The following is a 21,721-nucleotide window of genomic DNA, read 5'->3' as shown; positions in this document are numbered from 1 at the left end:
ATCGCGCATGGAATTTATTCCTCTTTTTCTCTGTTTGCGCTACAAGCTTTCGAATTTCAGAATAAAAGCTTGTTTTTAAAAAAGTTTATTTTTATTATAATTTTATTTTACACTTTTTAGTTATATCTTAATCTCAGGACCCTGGACATTATCTAACACTAAAGTGCTCGAAAAGACAAATCCAACGAACCCAAACTCGATGAGTTTCCGCCGTTTTGTTTAGGAGTTCCTATGGCCACCTCCCGACTCCATCATCAGACCAGCTCAATGGTACCATAATATTGCATTGTCATCGTACTTACATAAGTATACCAAATTTCAGCTCAATCGGTTGAGGAGAACTGGTCTTAAATTCAGTTGCAAGATTTGTCCCACACATACTAACAAGTGAAGTCAATATAAAGCTTGTAAAAAATAATATGTTTCGTTCGGAAATATTGGCACGATTATTTGGACTTCGAGTTGAGTTATTTTTGAACGAAAATCTGTTCAAATACTAATTTTAAAATTATTTAAATGTTGCGCAGTCTTGCTTGTTGCTTGCTTGCGGAATGTAGACGGCTAAACTGTTCAATAAAGATCAAGTTGAACCTCATGAACGATGGTTTATTTGTTTTTATCTAATTTTAGTTATTTTAAAGCTTACTCTTTAGCATTGTTTTAAAAAATGAAATAAGTAGCGCGGAAGCGTGCTAAAGTATTCGAATGTAAATGTCAATTTATATGTCACCTTGACAGTGACAGTAGTGACACTTGATGCAAGAGCGCTAAAAATTTTTCTGTAATTTTTGTTTACACTTTGATCGCAAATTTGTTTAAAATTAAATAAAAAACGAATACCGCTGGCAGAAATAATTAAAAATGTCCATGTCTAGAAGCAGCCTTGGCAGTCACGACAGAAAACTAAGATATCGAGCTCTGCTAGATGATTTATCTACTCTTGGTGCGTGTTATTTATTTGTAAACAGTTTGCATGCTATTTTTTAAACGATATCTTAAATAACAATGATAAAAGTGATCAGAGAAATGTTGATGCAGTCCAGACCAGTGTATACTAAAGTTATTCATACTTTTTTGAAGTAGTTCTCTAACTATTTTAAATCGCGTTTCAGAGGATGAAAACGATAACAATGTGCAGCGTATGGAGAAGACGGCTAATGCAGTCAAAGAAGTACAGTCCCTTCTGGCCGAAGGTGGAGTGGAAGAACGCGTGAAACACCCAGGTTAGTTAAAGTTGAATTTTTAACTAGTTTTAAGTTTGATTTTCAACTGAAAATTTTGGATCATCAATCAATCAAATCAATTTTTCTCAGGATTTGATAGCAACACCTTAAAGCTAGATGTTTAGATAGTAATGCACTAATGCTTCAGTAAATTGACACCATTGATGATGCTCCTAATCAATAAAATACAAATTGATATTTTTCCTGTGAATAGAACCTAGGACTTCCAATTCTGAAAGAGAGGAAATGAAACTTTTAAACTAAACTCGTTGGTTTTCCTTGCAATCGCTTATGTGTATTGGCTAGCGTCTCCCGTCAAATATTATGACCAGAATTAATTTTTTGTTTCCGGTCATAATATTTAAGATTCTAGTTCATAGTCTTCTGACTCAATACCAATAAAAATAGTTGGCTGAGTTTTAGAATTAATCCTTTTTGTTTGATTCATACTTACACCAATTAAGTACATGCTAAATAAGCTCACAGCATTAAGCTTGATGCAATCACTACCTTTACATACCAGTTCATTGCAGTTTTCCTAAAGGTTCTTCTTTGCCTGGCCCATTTTATTTGGGGTCGGCCCTCTGCATCTCCAGGCGACTCGGTCCTGGATGGTCTCACTGTTTACTTGGGCTTCTTTAAGGTCCTTATTTACTACGGACATCCATGTAATTCGGGGTCTTCCTCGTCCGCAGTTTTCCTAAAGATTATGTTCATCGTATTCCAGGGGAAGGCTACCTAGACTCCAGGGTGCTCCGTGCCACCAGCGACCTGGCGGTGCGCTGTTCGGAAGCCGTCAGCGGAAACGCCAACACTTACGACAAGCACGAGCTGGCCGCTCATATTGTAAGTGCCTTATATCTCTTTATTAGCTACTAGCTGACCCGGCGAACTTCGTACCGCCTTAGCGTAGAGATTTTCTTAATATTTTTTTCTGTAAGAACCATCCTTGGACTTCCACAAACATTTAAAAAAAAGAATTATCGAAATCGGTTCAGCCGTTCACACGTGATGCCGTGACAACGCGAAACGGGTTTCATTTTTATATATATAGATAGATAGATGCCTTGGGCTATGCCTGCGACTTCGTACGCGTGGAAATCAAATCGTCATTCCATGTTTTCTCACCGTTTGAACCTTCCCTGGACTACAACAATCATTTCAAAACCAAAATCAGCCAAATCGGTCCAGCCATTCTCGAGTTTTAGTGAGACTAATGAACAGCAATTCATTTTTATTATATGTATGGAAGACTAGCTTTCCGCCCGCGGCTTCGCCCGCGTGGAAAATTGTCTGTCACAGAAAAACTTTATCGCGCGCGTCCCTGTTTCAAAAACCGGGATAAAAACTATCCTATGTTCTTTCCCGGGACTCAAACTATCTCTATGCCAAATTTCATCAAAATCGGTTGCGAGGTTTAAGCGGGAAAGCGTAACAGACAGACAGACAGACAGAGTTACTTTCGCATTTATAATATTAGTTGGGATAACCATTTGTAACCGTATTCTGGCAAATAAATGATTTATCATTATTATTGTGACTGAGTTACTTGCCCTGTTTAAAAATTTTGCTATAAAGGCCCTCGCCGACGGCGGCTTTTTCGACAGCATCATTAATGCAGAAGTAGTGCCAACGCGCTACTAACGCGCTACAGCAGCGCGACTGCATCGCTACAAAAAGTCGCCGTGGGCGAGGGCCCTAAGTGAAAAGTTCAATACACCTCTTTCAAAATGTAATGAAGCTACTAACAATGCGACAGCAGTAAGTGCTTTTTAAAAGCCTACTTGCAAAAACTTTAACTTACAGGGCAGATATGTACCATCCTAGACTGCGTCTCACTTAACACCAGGTGCGTTTGCAGTCAAATACCTGTTATGCATCAAAAAAAGTTTTACTTTATTTCTCATTCCAGCGCGAGAACCCAGACTTCTGGGACTTCGCGTTTCCGCGCGAGGCGCCGCCCCTAGCCTTTCTCTTCGGGACCTTCGCCCCCACGCCGCCCGAGCAGAGGCCTAGGGCACCGCGACGCCGAGTGGAGAAACAACAGGCCGCTGCATTGAAGGCACCAGAAAACGTTGAGAAGTGAGTGCTTAAGTGCTTATAATAGGTGTTATTTTTCAATGTATGAGAAATCTCAATAAAGGTCAAAGTGTTGAGAGGCAGCAGACCACCGCGTTGAAGGTCTAGAATGGTGAAGTGAGAAAGAGAGATTGCGACTAACTGTGGCGACGAGACGGCAAGTGTCTTATGTAGTTGGGTTAGGTGCTATTTTGCATCAACGCCACCTGAGCTGCTCTCGCGCACCCTACGCCACTTTATGTAGATGCATATTCTAACATAAATACAAGATGAAATTGACAAGTGACTGCGGATATCAGGTGGTGTCTTATGCAGTTGTGATAAGTGTTATATTGCAACAACCACGCCGCCCGAGCAGAGGCCTAGTGCACCGCGACGCCGCGTGGAGAAACAACAGGCCGCTGCATTGAAGGCACCAGAAAATGTTGAAAAGTGAGTGCTTAAGTGCTTATAATAGGTGTTATTTTTCATGAATGAGAAATCTCAATAAAGGTCAAAGTGTTGAGAGGCAGCAGACCACCGCGTTGAAGGTCTAGAATGGTGAAGTGAGAGAGAGAGATTGCGACTAACTGTGGCGACGAGACGGCAAGTGTCTTATGTAGCTGGGTTAGGTGCTATTTTGCATCAACGCCACCTGAGCTGCTCTCGCGCACCCTACGCCACTTTATGTAGATGCATATTCTAACATAAATACAAGATGAAATTGACAAGTGACTGCGGATATCAGGTGGTGTCTTATGCATTTGTATTAAGTGTGATATTGCAACAACCACGCCGCCCGAGCAGAGGCCTAGGGCGCCGCGACGCCGCGTGGAGAAACAACAGGCCGCTGCATTGAAGGCACCAGAGAACGTTGAAAAGTAAGATCTATGTGCTTGTATTAGATGCTATATTGCAATGCAACAGAGAGGTGCCTCATGAAAGTGACAAGTGACTGCAGATATGAGGTTGTGCCTTATGCATTTGTGATAAGTGTTATATTGCAACAACCACGCCGCCCGAGCAGAGACCTAGGGCGCCGCGACGCCGCGTGGAGAAACAATAGGCCGCTGCATTGAAGGCACCAGAAAATGTTGAGAAGTAAGATCTTCATCATCATCATTAATTCAGCCTGGAACTGACTGACATGACTGGACGTCCACTGCTGAACATAGGCCGCCCCCAAGGATTTGCCTGGTTAGTAGCGGCCTGCATCCAGCACCTTCCTGCTACCTTTATGAGCTCGTCGGTCCACCTTGTGGGTGAACGTGTCCCACGCTGCCTTTTCCGGTACGTGGCCTCCACTCCCATAAAGTTAATACACCTAACGCTACAAAGAACTGAGCGAGCGAGATGTCAATAATAATAATAATTATTATTTTTTGATAATTACATTGAAAAAAGAAAAAATTAAAAATAAGAAAGAAAAATGAATAAAAAAAAAAAATAATAATAAATTTATTCAATAAAACAAAATTAGCACAAACAAACTGCAAAAATTACAAGTAACATAACTTATCATTCAATGCTAAATTTGTATTACAATGTTTCTTATTCTAATAGAAATATAGATTTCTACACTAGGCAAGGTGGACCGACGACATCGTAAAGGTAGCAGGGAAGCGCTGGACGCAGACCGCTGCCAATCGATCAACATGGAAAGCATTGGGGGAGGCCTATGTTCAGCAGTGGACGTCCTATGGCTGAAATGATGATGATGATGATGATGACACTAGGCAAGGCCTGTCCTGTAGACAATCTATTGGCAGAATTTGTCTCTTATAAATTAGCCGATCATGATACAATAGCAGCAACACTGTGTGATAAAAAGAGATGCGTGATGCCGGTGCCGTCACGTCAAACAGAACCATTTTTTGCGACTATTCGACAGTTCAGAGGCACGTAGTAGCATGCTGAAAATTTTAACTTTGATATATTTTCAGATTTTACGTGAGTGAAATTGTGTATTTTTATGAGAAAAGTGCTTCAGAAACGTGGTGACTGGTTCAGTGAATGATTTATTGTACAATACGGTGAAATAATCCTGACACTGACACACAAGTGTCATCCAAAATGGTTTCGTTTGACAGCTCGTGGTTGTTGCTCTATTCCTAAGGAATAATGTATGTCCACTCCAGAATCTTGCTACCCCATCAGCCGTCAGTTATGATAATTTTATATTAAAACATGTTAACAAAACTTTCAGACTAGAAAAGACGGAAGAAGGCTCAGAAATGGTTAGCCGCGTGAACCGGTTCATCATCAAGAGCTACCGGGCCGGCGGCTCGAAGCCTCTGAGCTACTTCCACCTCGTGCTGGATCCGGCCAGCTTCAGCCGGACCGTGGAGAACGTCTACCACCTGTCCTTCCTGGCGCGCGACGGGATGCTGGCTTTGGAGAAAGGTGAGCGACGCGACGCTACAATCTAGTGACAGTCAACACCAAGAGATGGCGCTGGCTCCTACTTAGTACGGCGCGCTACCCCGCACCTACAATCCTGCATCGCGGTGACGAAGTTTTTTATCCTGCCAAGTATATATAGGAAGACTGAGATGGTGTAAATTGGACCTTGGGCACAGCATCCGCTTGGAAGGAAGCAGTAACAACTCCTTGGCTTCCTTATTGTGGTGGAACGTCATATTCCACAGATGCATGGTAACTACAGTTACATGAAGCGATGGAATGGCTTTCGCCCGTATTCACAAACGATACTTGCTTAAGTGTAGCAGCAAATCGAACGCACAGCTAAGTAAATTTCATGGATAATAAAAAAGACCCAAAAAAGACTTAAGAAAGCTCGGACTTTGGAACCGGTTCATCATCAAGAGCTACCGGGCCGGCGGCTCGAAGCCTCTGAGCTACTTCCACCTCGTGCTGGACCCGGCCAGCTTCAGCCGGACCGTGGAGAACGTCTACCACCTGTCCTTCCTGGCGCGCGACGGGATGCTGGCTTTGGAGAAAGGTGGGTCTGATCTTGACCAATAGATGGCGCTGTTCCCTACTTAGTACGGCGCGCTGCCCCGCGCCTATAATCCTGCATCGCGGTGACGAAGTTTTTTACCCTGCCAAGTATATATAGGAAGACCGAGATGGTAGTAATTGGACCCCTATCCGTCCCCCGGACACAAAGGTGAGCGACGCACTACTACAATCTAGTGACTTAGTCGCTGCCCCGCGCCTACAATCCTGCATCGCGGTGTCGAAGTTTTGACTTAGGTGACATTTCATTATCCTGCCAAGTATACAGGGTGTTAGGTAAATGGGTATATGAGCCGACACTAGCCCATGTTAAAATGAGCATATAAATGGTATGGTGAAGTCAGAAAATTGATATCTTCATTTAAATTATTTTTATTTTCATACAAATCGGATTTCATAAAATTTATTTTGTATGAAAATTTAAAAAAATAAAATGGTGATATCAAATTTCTGACTTCACCATACCATTTATATGCCCATGTTAACATGGGCTAGTGTCGGCTCATATACCCATTTACCTAACACCCTGTATACCTACATACAAGAACACCTCGATTCTCTCTAATTTGCCAGAAAAGGCAAATGGAAGATTTGGTTTAGACACACTACTTTGGGAAGGTCGCATATTTGTCCCCTAAACATTAAGGCTGGATTGCACCATCTTAGTTTAACTAAAACAAACGTCAAAAATCTGTCAAACTCCATACAAAAACACCGGTTATCGTTACAGTTACGGTTAAAGTAATATTTTTGTTTGCAGACGACGAGTGGGGGCTGCCATTCGTGACTCCAGTGGCGGAGGCCGCGCAGCAACAGACCGATATCTCCGAAGAGAACCAGTTTATTGTCTCCATAGACATGCAGAGGTGGCAGGTGAGCGGAACTGGCAGGCTTATTCCACTATTCCCCATTGACAATCCCCGTCAACGGGGATTAGTGAACTTTTTGTTCACTATTCCCCGTTAACGCCAATTGGAGCTTATAATGTTAAAAATAAAATCCTAATATAACGGGGAATAGTGAACAAAAAGTTCAGTAATCCCCGTTGACGGGGATTGTCAATGGGGAATAGTGGAATAAGCCAACTGGCACTTATGTAGTTGTTATAGGGTTGATATTGTATGTCACGGTTAGAGGCTTTAGAGCCATGACATAATTAGAATTTAGAGTTAATTAGTTAAATAAAAGATAGATTTAAGTTAACAAGTCTTTTATTTCAATTTAAGAGAAAGAGACCTTAAGGGTGTGGGTTACGAGCAAACTATCGTATCGCACGAGATTCGTCACCGGTGGTAGTATATTCAAACCACTGTCCTCGCTAGCATTGATGGTGATGTGGGTTGGTTCTTCGAGTTGGTAGGCCCGCAGAGTCGTCGACGCGCCAGACGGCTAGGGCCGTACGCACTGTGGTGTAGGGCCACTTAGAGTGTGCGCACGGGCCGTCCGACACGGCAGGCAGCTCTGCCGGGTTGAAGAGCCAGATGGTAGTTTCGGCAGCGGTGACCATGCATGGTGTAGTAGGTAGAAGAAGATGAAGGTGGAGATGAACGTGAACCCTGCAAATCAAAGCGGACACTAAAGCAGTTGCTAGCTTTTGTCCGTTTGACTGCGACATCAAAATACTAGCGAAGCAGATGGAATGATTTTGGTAATAAATGGTGATGTAATGATGTGGCAGTCAAACAGAATTACAGTAGGTGCAGTGAAAGTGATTGCAGTGAAGTAGGCAAAATATTAAATTATGTAGGTAGAAAATAATTTAGCTTAATAATATCATCTATGTAGGCAATTAATTTTAGAACAATATAGGTAGGCAATAATTTAGAATAATTAGAACAAGTACGATGCGATGAAACAATTTAAATTTATCAAATTAAATAGAATTTGGAATGAGTGTCGTTACAGTACGACCAAGGTCATTTAAAGGTCATGACGTGTCGATGTCATTTCGTAAAATCGATTCATTTAATATTTTATTATGTAATAAGATGTAAAATATTACGAGTAACAATTGTAGCAACAGTTAAAATTACGAAATGACATCGTCCAGATACACTGAGCACATGGATTGCACATTTCAAGAACAAAATGGCGGCTAGGTACTTACATTTAGCACAAGTATAAAATCTAGACATTAAAAATACTTTTGCAACACTCACCCGGTAGCGGGGTTCACCAATACGCGATTACATTTTAGAGTTTTATAAAGTTACGTACATCGCGGGTCCGGCGGTGACGGACAGCGATACGTCCGTGCTCAATAACGCTCTGGCTCGGACTAGGAGACGCGGCGGGAGCATCGCGGCCGTAGGCGCGTCGCTTGCGCATGCATAAAAAACAGTCCGCCCGCTCGACAGAGAACAAAAGAAATATTGAACAACTTGTTTCGCGCGGGTTTGCTTGTAGATTTATTATTTTATTTATTTTATTAGTGTAGAACAATATGAATTATTTAATTAAGTTATTTAGTTAGGTAGTTTACGTAGATTTAGATATATTTATTTAAGTATATTTATTTAGGTAGATAATAGTAATTAAATTAGAATTTAGATCTAGAATTTAGATCAGCGGTAACGCTAACCGTTACATATCCCCCTTTTTACGGTAGGATTTTACCTAAGGAAAATCCGCTATCTTAACTGTACTAGCTAATCTTGAGTCTGACTAACAAAATAAACATTTTAGGTCTGTTTACTTGCAACCTGACGTACAGAGTATATGATTTTTAGTAGATCTCATAATACTCACAAGATTTATTAAGTTAAGATTTAGAGAAAGTCATAAGATAACCATTATTTAATGAAGAGGTCGGAATATTATCTGTAGGGTAGACTACAGCTAATTACAAGTATGCGCAGTTGTTTAGCAACTGCTGCACCCAACAACTTCCTATCTTAAGTCCTAAGCAATGCAAAGAGGTACTTAGTAGAGTGTACCTTGCAATCCATTTTAGATGGTGCGTCAGACAAGACAGTTAAAAATAGTTTTAGACTTTATAATTAAGGTAGATTTTCAAAGATAGGTTTAAGAGATACCAGTAGGTAAGATACGAGTAGGTCTAATAAATTGTTTATTTTTAGTAGTATTTACAATTTATTATTTAATTTAATAGTTTAATTAGAAGTAACGTTTTAAGTTACAACTTAAATTTATATTTTAGTTAGAATTACCGAGTACGTAATATAAAAAAATACTAGGTAGGCACGCGGGTGTGTGTTGCAATTTACACAATAAGACAATAAGCATTACAATTTAGTTTAACAAAAGTAAAATCTGTGTGGTAGGTAGTAGTAAAAGTTTATTTATATTACCAAAGGTAGGTAGAATTTAGTCAATATTATAAAATGTAGGTAGATACATTTTATATTTAAGAAAATTATAGTAGGTAGAATAGTGTAGCTATTCTCCACAAAAAATTACAAGTTTAGTACTACCACACAGAGATTACAATATTAGTTACAATCTTATAACTAAGTTATTTGAATGCCAACACCAAAAATAACCATTTATTACAAGTAAAACTCACTGGTAACGTCTCAAGTGCGATAGAATAGACCGGTATGGGCGCCAATGTCACGGTTGGAGGCTTTAGAGCCATGACATAATTAGAATTTAGAGTTAATTAGTTAAATAAAAGATAGATTTAAGTTAACAAGTCTTTTATTTCAATTTAAGAGAAAGAGACCTTAAGGGTGTGGGTTACGAGCAAACTATCGTATCGCACGAGATTCGTCACCGGTGGTAGTATATTCAAACCACTGTCCTCGCTAGCATTGATGGTGATGTGGGTTGGTTCTTCGAGTTGGTAGGCCCGCAGAGTCGTCGACGCGCCAGACGGCTAGGGCCGTACGCACTGTGGTGTAGGGCCACTTAGAGTGTGCGCACGGGCCGTCCGACACGGCAGGCAGCTCTGCCGGGTTGAAGAGCCAGATGGTAGTTTCGGCAGCGGTGACCATGCATGGTGTAGTAGGTAGAAGAAGATGAAGGTGGAGATGAACGTGAACCCTGCAAATCAAAGCGGACACTAAAGCAGTTGCTAGCTTTTGTCCGTTTGACTGCGACATCAAAATACTAGCGAAGCAGATGGAATGATTTTGGTAATAAATGGTGATGTAATGATGTGGCAGTCAAACAGAATTACAGTAGGTGCAGTGAAAGTGATTGCAGTGAAGTAGGCAAAATATTAAATTATGTAGGTAGAAAATAATTTAGCTTAATAATATCATCTATGTAGGCAATTAATTTTAGAACAATATAGGTAGGCAATAATTTAGAATAATTAGAACAAGTACGATGCGATGAAACAATTTAAATTTATCAAATTAAATAGAATTTGGAATGAGTGTCGTTACATGTAACAAAAATGTATACTGCACTTTCGTTTGAGCGTAAGTTATTATCATAGCTGGGCATTAACTCGTTAATCCGTTAATCGTTAATTAACGAAGTTAACATTTCTATTAACGGATTAACTTTTAAGTTAACTTTAAAAATTGTTAACGGACTCGTTAACTTCCGTTAAATTATCCTAAGTCCGTTAATCGTTAATCCAGTACCTACTATTTGCCAAAAAGATACAGCAGGCACGCTGAAAAACACTAGAAAAACGCGTTCTGACAAGTACGTTCGGGCTTCCAGAACTTCCAGAACCCAAAACAACAGTGTTTGTAACCAGAAAGAAGCGATATAAAAATGCTATTTTTTTTTTATTTATTTACAAGCTTATACAGGGTGGAATTATGTAACGCCACCTGGAGGGAAAGTACTCTTAATACTGCAGATAGAAAATTTTACTGAAAGAAAACATTCCTTTATTTTTGAAAAGAAAGAGAACTGCATAATTAAAATAATTTAAGATTTTATGGATTTCCTTTCATTTGATTTATCAAGTTTGTTAGAGAGATTTCATCCTTACACTTGACCCTAACGATCGATGCAATAAAAATACAGGGTGTAATTTTTAACAGATTTTAGTTGGTTCGATTCCCGGGTGGCAAATATTTTTTGGAAATCTTTGAATGCAGTTCTATTTGTTTTCAAAAATAAAGGAATGTATTTTTGATATTTTTTTTCTATCTACACCTGTATATTGACTTCACTTGTTAGTATGTGTGGGACAAATCTTGCAACTGAATTTAAGGCCAGTTCTCCTCAACCGATTGAGCTGCAATTTGGTATACCTACTTATGTAAGTACGATGAAAATGCAATGTTGTGGTACCATTGAGCTGGTCTAATGATGGAGTCAGGAGACGGCCATAGGAACTCCTAAATGAAACGGCGGAATCGCATCGAATTTGGGTTTGTTGGATTTGTCTTTTCGAGCACATTGGTGCTAAATTGTATTGTAATTGAACCAAGGCTCTGAGATTGAGATACTATAGACTAAGAGTGGTGAACGCCAGACCAACGTCATATTATAAAAGCTGAAAGTTTGTCAGCGTATGCTCCCAATATAGGTTAGAATGTTGGTGGATTATGAAGTTTGGGTCATCGTGGCTTTGGCAGCTATCCTAAAAAAACTGTCTGGCAAGGAGTTGGAACTGTCAAAACTGTCTGGCTAAAAAGAGGAATAAATTCCATGCGCGATACAAGCTTTCGAAATTATTTGAACCTTGCATACAATTATTATTTTCGTTTTATTATAATGTGTTAACGGATTAACGATTAACGTTAACTTGCGTTAAGTCTTGCTGAATGTAACGTTTTAACGTTTAACGAAGTTAATTTTTTTATTAACGGTTTAACGATTAACGAAGTTAACTATTTGATTAACGGTGCCCAGCTATGGTCATTATTATACAAGAATTTTGCAATGCTGAAGGGAAAGTATTCTTGATATACTATAGTAATAAATTATTGCCAAAAAATCCTTTTATTTTTTAAAAGAAAGATAAATCGAAGGGAAAACCTATGGTAAGGTATGGTGGTTAATTTTCAGAAATCTTTGAATGCAGTTCTCTTAAAAATAATTTTATTTTGCCCTTCAGGTGGCAATACAAAATTCCATCCTGTACTTATACTTACTTTTACCCGCGGTTTCGCTTGCATTTTGGTCTGTCAGTCTTTATCGCGTCCACTTTCCAAAAACGGTAAAAACTATCCTGTTTTTTCATGGGTCTTAAATCCAAACCCTTCCAAATTTCATCTGAATCGGTTCAGTAATTAAGCGAGAAAAGGTGTTACGTTTTCTAGACATTATAATATTAGGTAAGGTTAATAATGTAATTTCTTTTGTTTTAGGAACTAATAGAAGCGTTTGACATAAAGAAACCAATGATGGTGCTGAAACGAAAGTAGCTGAATCGCTACTCCGCTATTAAAGTAATAATAATTATGTGTAGCATTAAGTTTGTTGATTCGTCTGTATTGTAAATAATTATTGATTAAAGTGATTTTTGTACCACCGAAGAATGACTTTGAATTTCATTTATTTTACCCTGTTTCAATTCATGGATTCTTCCGTGATTTATCTAAATATAGAAATTCAACCAGAAAGCATCAATTTAGAATCAAAACAAAAGTTGGAATTACCTTATAACTTTCAACCGTAATTCGTCATTTTGGATGTTTTTCTGAATGTTCCCGAGAATTTTACATCAATCAACTGATTAAGAATGTATTTTTATCCTGTCGCGACCTCTGGCATAAACTATGTGACTCAATTCACAAATACTGCATCAATTCAGCAAAACATTAGATTTTGTAAGTAACTTTTTAAGTGTAAATTAAAACATGGTCTGATTGCTCAAAATATATTTCACATAACATAACTTCGATAGACCATAGACTCCGTCAACAACGCCATAATCTCTTACATTACTTGTTACAATACACCATTTATATGTACAGATCGTTTCATCTACGAAGACGCGCCCCACCATTCTCCGCTAACGTTTGAGTGTTATCGGTACACGCTAAATCATCCATGAGTGCACACGCACACTACAATAATGCCTTACGGATTGCTCGGATCAAATTCCCCGCACCCCGCGCGACCGAGACCAAAAATTAGTGGAGCGCGTCTTCGTGGATGAAACGAACTATACAGTCAGCTTCAAATTTCGTGACACCTAAAGTAGCCAAGAAGTCACGTCTTTGTTACAATTGGAATAAGGTTGTGTTGTCAACTTTTTGGCCACTTTGGACGTCACGAACTATTTGACGCTGACTGCTGACTGTACCGTGAACACGCATTTACCTACAATAGTTTGAAATATTGACGCCATTATAATACTTAAAAGTAAAGCAATAGTAACTAAAATCGACTAACACTAGAGTCTCATCGTTTTGGCAAGCCTCTGCGACGCTTCTCTCAAAGACTAGGTATACGAAGTTTCGAATGTTTCCGTCTCTTTCACGCCAAACGCAAGTGACAGTGACAGATCGACCCGAAACTACGAAAATGGCGCTGAGTAGTCCTCTGCTTCGCTTTAATGAATAATGGGAGATGAAGGCTTAAAAACATTAAAATAGAATCATAAGAGATCAAAATTCATAATACCAATATATCCGTACCGTTTGTTTTAAAAATATCATAGTTTATGTCATAATCTAGTATAGTTCGCTCAACGAAAGTTGAGGTCATCAACACAAGCAAAGATTTGTATCAGTATACGCTATCCGTGCTGATGTCTGTAATGTTTTCGATATTTGAACCCGAATGTGTTCATTGTGTTCTGTATTTCAATATTAAGTTTCAACCACACCAACGCGTGCAGATCGCCATCGCCGGCGCGATCATAGGCCAATGACAGGTCGCGCGACCCATTGGTGTGGTTGAAGCATTACAAGTAGGTAACGTGTTTGCCTCAACTTTCTTTGAGCGACCTATTCGCTGGGTGCGAAGTACTAGGTGGGGGGGACATAATCTATCGCAGCGCTCATGGTGGTCAAAAGTAGAAATAATGTTAGCTCTGTCATCAGATGTATCTGTCAATGGCAAAGCGATTCTACATAATACATTTTAATATCATTAATTAATCGCATGAAAAGGGTCCTACTGGGAACTTAAATAAAAGAGTGGACTGTATTTCGATAGGGCTGTTTTAATAGCCGTTTACAATTTGGAAATAACTAAACTATACAACGTGGTAGTACAAAAATGAGTCACAGTAGTTGTTGTGCACAGATGTTTGCCTTATGATGAGAGCGTGAATTATTGAACTCTGCCCTTGTTTTGTTCTTAATTCTTCTACATCTCGGACTTGTCCAGCCAATACCAACAACTTTCCTTTAAATACGGTTTGTGGTTGGAATTTGATATTGTAACTCTCACAAACCCGGTCTTCAAAACGATACTCATTTCGATCTGAAAACGATATTTAATTTATTACTAGCGATACAGAAACATTTAAATATATTTACTGTTATATAATGAAACCGTTAAAGTAGCTTTTTCTTTTTGTTTTACTGTAAAACTACAACTATAAATGAAGTAAACAAACCCTGACACAATCAAAATTAAACACACTTTTTGGACTTACCTCATTTGATTTGAATGACCAAAATGATTTCAAAACATTTTTTCCACCCAAATCGTGGTATCACAACAATTTATTAGTTGAAAATATTTGTTATTTTTTCATTTCGATATTTTTTCACAAATATACGACCTAAATGTCAATGTGACAGAGCCCACAAAGTTGTGGACGCTAGTTGGCGCTGTAATCGTGCACGGAGCCAATAAGATTCTGTCACTCGCTATTGGCGCCAAGTGGTGATCACTGAACGAACAGTAAGTAGGGATATCGTATTTTCATTTATAAAGCCTTGATCACACGTATCGAGTAAACTGGCGAGACAGTAAAATGTTTACTTGGTCGAGACAGTTGGGTGAGCGAGTCACATACTCGAGCGCTCGACCGAGCAATCGGCGTAATGTTCATACACACCGAGTACTCGGCCGAGAGCACTGTCTCGCCCGTTTGCTCGGTACGTGTGATCAAGGCATAAGTTGGCGTCATTCTCTGGTACACACTAGTGACGTAAACGGATGAGCGCTAATATGAAACTAGCTCATATTAACTAAAGGAAGACAAATGTTCATATTTTAATAATATTTCGCCACTTTTGAATGTCATAAAATTAAAATTACTTGTAATGTATGTAAATGCGTGCACACGGTTAATATTAATACTAAGAAATAAGGATAAATACATGATTTTGATCGAAGTAGATATCATATTGTAGGGACGAACAAATACGTACTGGACGAAAATAATACTCAATACACATAGACTCTGCCACGAAATCTACTGTAAAACAATATACACAGGATTGAATTTCGCATGAAAAATGCATTTTTAGGTCTGGCGCTTATCTGAGTCAATGCCTGAGGTATGGGAGGGGTGATATTGATATAATATTATGACGTGATAGAGCATACAAATCAGAGGTGGAATTGTGTAAAGCAATCGTAATCATTTGACAGTTCATAACGTACGATAAAGTCAGTTATACAAAGCGTTTGACAGAATAATCGTACGTTATGAACTGTCAAATTATAACGATTGCTTTACACAATTCCACCTCTGAAGCACATTGGAAGTCTCGATGATGTTCGACGTCTCAAAAACACTTTCCCACGCTGCTCCTATACCGCAGACACTGACTCAGGCTAAGAACTCACGGAGCAATTTTCACCAGCGCCCGTGGCGGTTGCGGGCCCGCAGCTTCTGTAGAATGCAGATACTTATGTAATGACTAGACTAATGCACAACTCACGACGCGGTTTGCGCCCGCAGCGGGCGCGGTTGTATGCGGGTCCCGCGGCACCGCCGCGTCGGGCAACTAGTAGAATCTCGCGGGCCCGCGGTAACCGCAGCCTCGGCGGTTTTCGCCCGCGCGCTCTGCGATCGATTGGCGGGCGACCATTTTGTACCAGTGTCTTGATTCGCACGATTTTTACCCGCGCCGTGAGTTCTTAGCCTAACCGCGCAAATAACCGCTCCCATGAGTTTTGAAATAAAAATGCAATTCCACAACCGCCGCGGGCGCGGGTGAAAATCGCGCCGTGAGTTCTTAGCCTTAGGCGCTAGATCTATAGCGTGTTCAGTTCTTCCATTTTTATAACGTCATACATTAGGAAAGGATACATAGCAAAGGAAATAACACCGAAAACACATAAAAAATACTGACTTCATCATCATCATCATTCTTTAGGAAAATAACTTGAGAACATAATCTGCAGCACCAACATTATCATTTTAATAGTGTGGATTTCTTAAGGTGAGTATAGATTGGAGCATTTATTTGTAACATAACAACGAGCTGCTCTATAAAATGTCTAAAGCCTGATCCGTGAGCACGTAGAATCCCGTCCAATGACCCCAAGCTACCCATCCCTATCGCTCGCGCGTAATTATGTTGCTGTCGCGCTCGCACACTCACTGCGGGCGCCCGTCGCACAGTCGCGACAGCAACATAATTACGCGCGAGCGATAGGGATGGGTAGCTTGGGGTCATTGGACGGGATTCTACGTGCTCACGGACCAGGCTTTAATCATCTTGTCACTAATTACTAGAGATGAAACGGATAGTTGTTTGGCCGGATACCGGATATCCGGCCACCTGCTAGGCCGGATAGCCGGATATCCGGCCGCCGGATAGTTGGCACATTGTCTCGTTGCATGTCGTGACGTTGTGTGACGAGTTTAGCGCCGCACAGGTGCTTCGAACGCGATCAGTGGGTCTATTAGTAGACTAGACTAGTCACACTTTTCGAAAATCAAATCAGTCCGAATAGAATGTCAGATTTTACCACTTGTCTAGGGGGCAGATCAATTCGGGCGATTTCGGTTGCCATCGTGAGTGTGTGATTGAATAGCGAAAATTAAATTAGTTTACTTGCTGCGTAATCTGACTGAACTGCATCATGATATCAGACCATCAGCGAACAAAAGATCGCCTATTTTATTTGGCAATATTTCGACTTACTATTTATTATAACAGATATTTACTATTTATCATTTTTATGTATTCGTCATTAGAGTGAATAGCTCAGAAAAAGAAATTCGTTTTTTTAAAGGCCTTAATATGGCTTTTTGTAACATTTTGGACTTCAAATAAAAGCCGTCATTATTATAAGCCATTTTATTGATGTTTACCTCAAAGATTAATATACTGGTCATCACAAAAATCGGCCCACCTACGTTTTACAGGAAACCTCGTTTCTACTGACATAATCATGGTGCCCTAACAATATTGGTGTTATTTGAAAGCCCAATAAATATCCATAACATAACGTAAAGAAAACACATTTAATTTCTTAATAAACGATTAACATATACAATAAATGAGACTTGAAAAAAGACCTAACTTTGGGCTCACCTCTGGGATCAATTAGACCAATTTTTATGGTTATATAACCAAATAATGATCTCACGTGTCCTCTTTAACAGATGGATAGCGATTAATCCCAACTTAACAGTATTAAAACCATAAAAGTTGGCTCAAGCGTAACTACCTATTTTTTGAAGAAGTGACTCTGGATCCTTCTAATCCTTCTAAAAACACATTTTTGGGGTAAAAACCTTTCCTTTAAGGAAATGAACTTTAGGACTAGGCTTTCAAATGGTGCCAACATTTGTGGGAAGTGGGAATGCATACGTTTGAAAGTGCTTGTCGCGGGAGGGTCGATTTTTGTGATGACCAGTGTATATTTCATTTTATTAATAGGAAATTGTCGTAGTTTTTTAATATCCGGTATCCGGCCGGATAGTGAGCTACTATCCGGTATCCGGCCGGATAGTAAATTTAGGCCGGATATCCGGCCTACCGGATAGTTACCGGATATCCGTTTCATCTCTACTAATTACCTACATTTTACCTGTATTCCATTCGCAAGAACGTTACATTACACAGGAAGTCTATACTCACCTTTATATCTTGAATAGTTTATGACACATATTTGCACTCTAGGTTAGTTTATTTATTCAGTTCATAGGCACCTCAGAATCTAAGGATCAACCCGGAAACGGATCGTAACCGTATCAACTCGAGGCGGTCAGTATTCTTTGTATGAAACTCCATACTCCAACGCATACTTAAAACACTTATCCGCACCGTAACGTAAACGCCTCGCCTCGCAATCCTTTTCCGGGGTGATTGTCCAGCCGTTTAGGCAATGTCACAAAAAAAAAAGAAATAGGCGGCAAAAAAAAAACAATACGTCATTCACTTTACATAAAAAAGAAAATCTATTTACAATAATATTAATTATAATCAAGTACATGTGACCTTCAAATGCTGTTATAAATAAAAAAATATATACATTTGGAATTTCATAATTTTACGTATTTTTCGTTAGTTGAACAGGAAAATATTTGTAATTTATTTCATATAATCTACATTTATTTAACTTTTATTTGTATTATAATTGGATTTTATTTATTTTTAAGTGATATTTTATTTAGTATACTTATTTTTCTGAATAACCAACAGTCAAATACTTATAATAATTTAAACATTTATTTATAATAATTTAAATTTGGGAATGTCAATTTCGTCCTAATCTCCATTGTCAAGTCAGATCGATCGATATTTGATTTTTTATCGAATTAAATTTATTGTATAGTCAGCTTTAAAAGATTTTTTGTTCGAAATCTAATGTTTGAAATTGAAAAATATTTTGATTCCGCGATTCAAACATAAAAACTATAACACTTGCTTGACATATGCACGTGTCAAAATGTATAGTTGTCCAACACTGAACCGTCCCAGCTATTACATTGACAGGAGGGCGCTACTATCAATGGGTTATTATCGGCGCAACTCCCCGCTAATCCACGCTAAATTTTGTCAGTGTGTGCGTGCGCGCCGCATACGTATTGGCGCGCTCACATACAAACCGCGCTCGGTGCGTTTCTATGAAGATAACCTACTCATTTGTATTTACTCTGTTATTAGTTCCGATTTTTGCCACGTTGGAAAACACTGAAATGTCATTTACAGGAGGACGCTACTATCAATATTGAGTTTTTAGTTCTATTTTAAAATAATAAATAATATTACTAATTTATATTTACAAATCCCGTTAACCCCTCGTGGTAAGCTGAATATGCTTGTGTAACGAGTGGGCTCACCACGATAGTCGAGCGGCGGCGGGATTCGAATCCGCGTTCCTCGGATCACGAGTCGGCCAGTCCGACCCCTTCACCGTTCGGCTATCGTGGCTTCAATCCAGTCCAGTATAGATGAACTACACTGAACTGTCCCACCCGTGACATTGACAGGGGGGCGCCACCGTCAATACGCTCGCTGGTTCCGATTTTTGCCACGTTGGAAAACACTGAAATGTCAATTGCAGGAGGGCGCTGCCATCAACCGCCTCTGTGGTCTAGTGATAAGACCACCTGCTTCAGACGCAGAGGTCCCGGGTTAGATTCCCAATGGGGGCAGATTTTTCTGTTCGGTTTGGTTGGTGGTAAGGCTTGTTCTAAGTTCGCCTGGCTAGCTACCACTATCTTACCTAAGTCTGTCGCCATAACAACAATGTTAACAGCATTATTGTGTTCCGGCAGTTAAGAGGTACGATAGCCAGTTCCTCCGTGGTTGAGGATTCCGGGTGAAGCTCGCTTCCACCTTCGGCCTGATCATCACTTACCATCAGGTGAGATACAGGCCAAGAGCTTCCTCGTTGTGGATAAAAAAAAATCAATGCCGGGTTACTATTTGCGATCTTTGCCATTTAACGTTTCAAAATAGTTAGTTAGCGCCCTCTTGACAATGTCATAGCTGAGACATCTGTCCACAAAGTTGATGTTTAGATAAGTACCTATATCTTTTATAAGCTGTCTATACATCAGGTTTGTATTCTTCACTTAGATTCAGTGCTTGAATTCTTTTCTTTTAGCCTCGAAATCTCTGCTCCTAGGGTGTCAATGTTTTCCTGAAATAAACATAAACATTATAATTATAATATTAACTTTAATGGGATCTAGCGCTAGTGTTTTCGAATTATATTTTATGAATTATCCTTCTTCATCTTATTTAGTTATAATAGATGTTATTATTCAACAAAAAATATTATTTTTAAATAGAAACGATTCTGGGTTGGAAGACGTAGCGTGGGCAGGCTTCCTACTAGGTGGACCGATGATCTGGTGAAGGTCGCGGGAAGAGCCTGGATGGGGGCAGCGCAGGACCGTTCATTGTGGAATACCTTGGAGGAGGCCTTTGTCCAGCAGTGAACGTCATTTGGCTGAAACGAACGTACGAACGAACGAATAATCTGTTATTAAATTAACAATATTGATGGTGTCTTTGAAATATAGAGACGATTCCTGATTAAAAAAGCAATAGTTAGAATTAGTTCGTCAGTAAACTATAACTCTAGCGCCTAACTCGGTCAGCGCCTGAGGTATGAGAGCGGTACGGGAGGGGTGACATTGATATATTATGACGTAACGTGACAGAGCATACAAATCTGAAGGAGATCTGAAGTCTCGCTGACGTTTGACGTCCCAAAAACACCCTCCCTTGCCGCTCTCATATTGGGATACGGCGCGTTGAAGTTCCGCGTGACGTCATGCCGTGCTAAACTGTTTGCAACGTAGTCACTACTTTTGAGTTTTGCCGCGCTTCATCTGTCTCAATTTAAATTTTCATTAGTTTGATAAGTTGAAAACTAAGTAGGTGTCGAGTATTTTTTGATAAGTTAGAGCTGACTTTTCAATCGTCGGATAACTTTTAACTGAAGAAAAAGTTTGGCACATTGACAGTTTCAGTATGGGAAATATGTCAAAATGACAAGTTTATTCTTCATTTAAAAGATATCTGACGGTTGAAAAATCAGCCTTTAACTGACTTATTCAAACCCTTGCTTTTTTAGCCAGGAAACATCCCAAATAGGAATGGAATAAGTTATTTTAAGAAACAGTCTATAACGTTACCTTTAACGTGATATTCTTCAATAGCGCGTCCTCCAAGACCGCTTGTAGCCGCGCGGTCATCTCCAGCGCGAGCTCCCGCGTGATGCCGGCGGGGTCGCCGCCCCACACCGCCGCCATCGCTCCGCCCAGACGCGCTATCTCTTTCTAAATGAACAACGTGGTATTAAGACTCAGCGCGCTGTCTCTTTTTCTCTTTATTAAGGGCGTCGTCAAATAAAGAAGCGCAGTTGCGGTCCCACACCGCCGCCATCGCGCCGTAGGGTATACGAATGGAAACAAGTAAATTATACAGGGCGTTTCTTTAGGCAACCAAAAAGGGCTGATAAAAGAATGAGCAAGGTGCGAAGAGAAGGGGTTCTTTTTAATTAAGAACCAGCGAGGAACCACCTATACGCTCTCTTTCTGGCGAGGATGTGGCATTGAGGGTAGTATACAGCGGTCGTATGCGACAATAGATACTCGCATACGACCGCAGTATCACGTGGTTTGTTGCGTAAGCGAATAAGACGTACTGCTGTCTCGCTCGCACACCCCCGGCCGGGCGACCATGAATTAAACGAACTGTCTT

The 21,721-nt window shown here is 39.8% G+C and overlaps 1 protein-coding gene and 2 long non-coding RNA genes across 3 annotated transcripts; 1 reads left to right on the top strand and 2 right to left on the bottom strand.

The window, feature by feature from the left end:
• Positions 1-752: 752 nt before the first annotated feature.
• On the top strand, positions 753-12,664 carry LOC135086048 (non-structural maintenance of chromosomes element 4 homolog A). Its single transcript, XM_063980816.1, has 7 exons — positions 753-943; positions 1,113-1,223; positions 1,951-2,069; positions 3,136-3,305; positions 5,488-5,684; positions 7,021-7,133; positions 12,503-12,664. Exons 1-7 carry the CDS (start codon positions 862-864, stop codon positions 12,557-12,559), a joined length of 849 nt encoding a protein of 282 aa, XP_063836886.1. The 5' UTR covers positions 753-861; the 3' UTR covers positions 12,560-12,664.
• Positions 7,454-10,586, bottom strand: LOC135085971 (uncharacterized). Its single transcript, XR_010260245.1, has 2 exons — positions 8,420-10,586; positions 7,454-7,816 (listed from the first exon to the last, which is right to left on the bottom strand). It is a non-coding gene; the product is annotated as an uncharacterized LOC135085971 (long non-coding RNA).
• A 336-nt stretch (positions 12,665-13,000) lies between the features above and the next one.
• LOC135086057 (uncharacterized) lies at positions 13,001-21,262 on the bottom strand. The gene is made up of 3 exons (XR_010260278.1): positions 21,154-21,262; positions 14,746-20,150; positions 13,001-14,570 (listed from the first exon to the last, which is right to left on the bottom strand). It is a non-coding gene; the product is annotated as an uncharacterized LOC135086057 (long non-coding RNA).
• Positions 21,263-21,721: the final 459 nt, after the last annotated feature.

Source organism: Ostrinia nubilalis, chromosome 30, assembly GCF_963855985.1.
Source record: "Ostrinia nubilalis chromosome 30, ilOstNubi1.1, whole genome shotgun sequence".
NCBI lineage: Eukaryota > Metazoa > Arthropoda > Insecta > Lepidoptera > Crambidae > Ostrinia > Ostrinia nubilalis.
This window is presented reverse-complemented; position numbering and strand designations above follow the sequence as displayed.

Coding starts and splice junctions, on each gene's coding strand:
- LOC135086048 (XM_063980816.1), top strand. CDS start 862: ATGTCCATGTCTAGAAGCAGCCTTGGCAGTCACGACAGAAAACTAAGA. Junction 2,070..3,135: donor ACGAGCTGGCCGCTCATATT/GTAAGTGCCTTA, acceptor TTCTCATTCCAG/CGCGAGAACCCAGACTTCTG. Junction 3,306..5,487: donor GCACCAGAAAACGTTGAGAA/GTGAGTGCTTAA, acceptor CAAAACTTTCAG/ACTAGAAAAGACGGAAGAAG.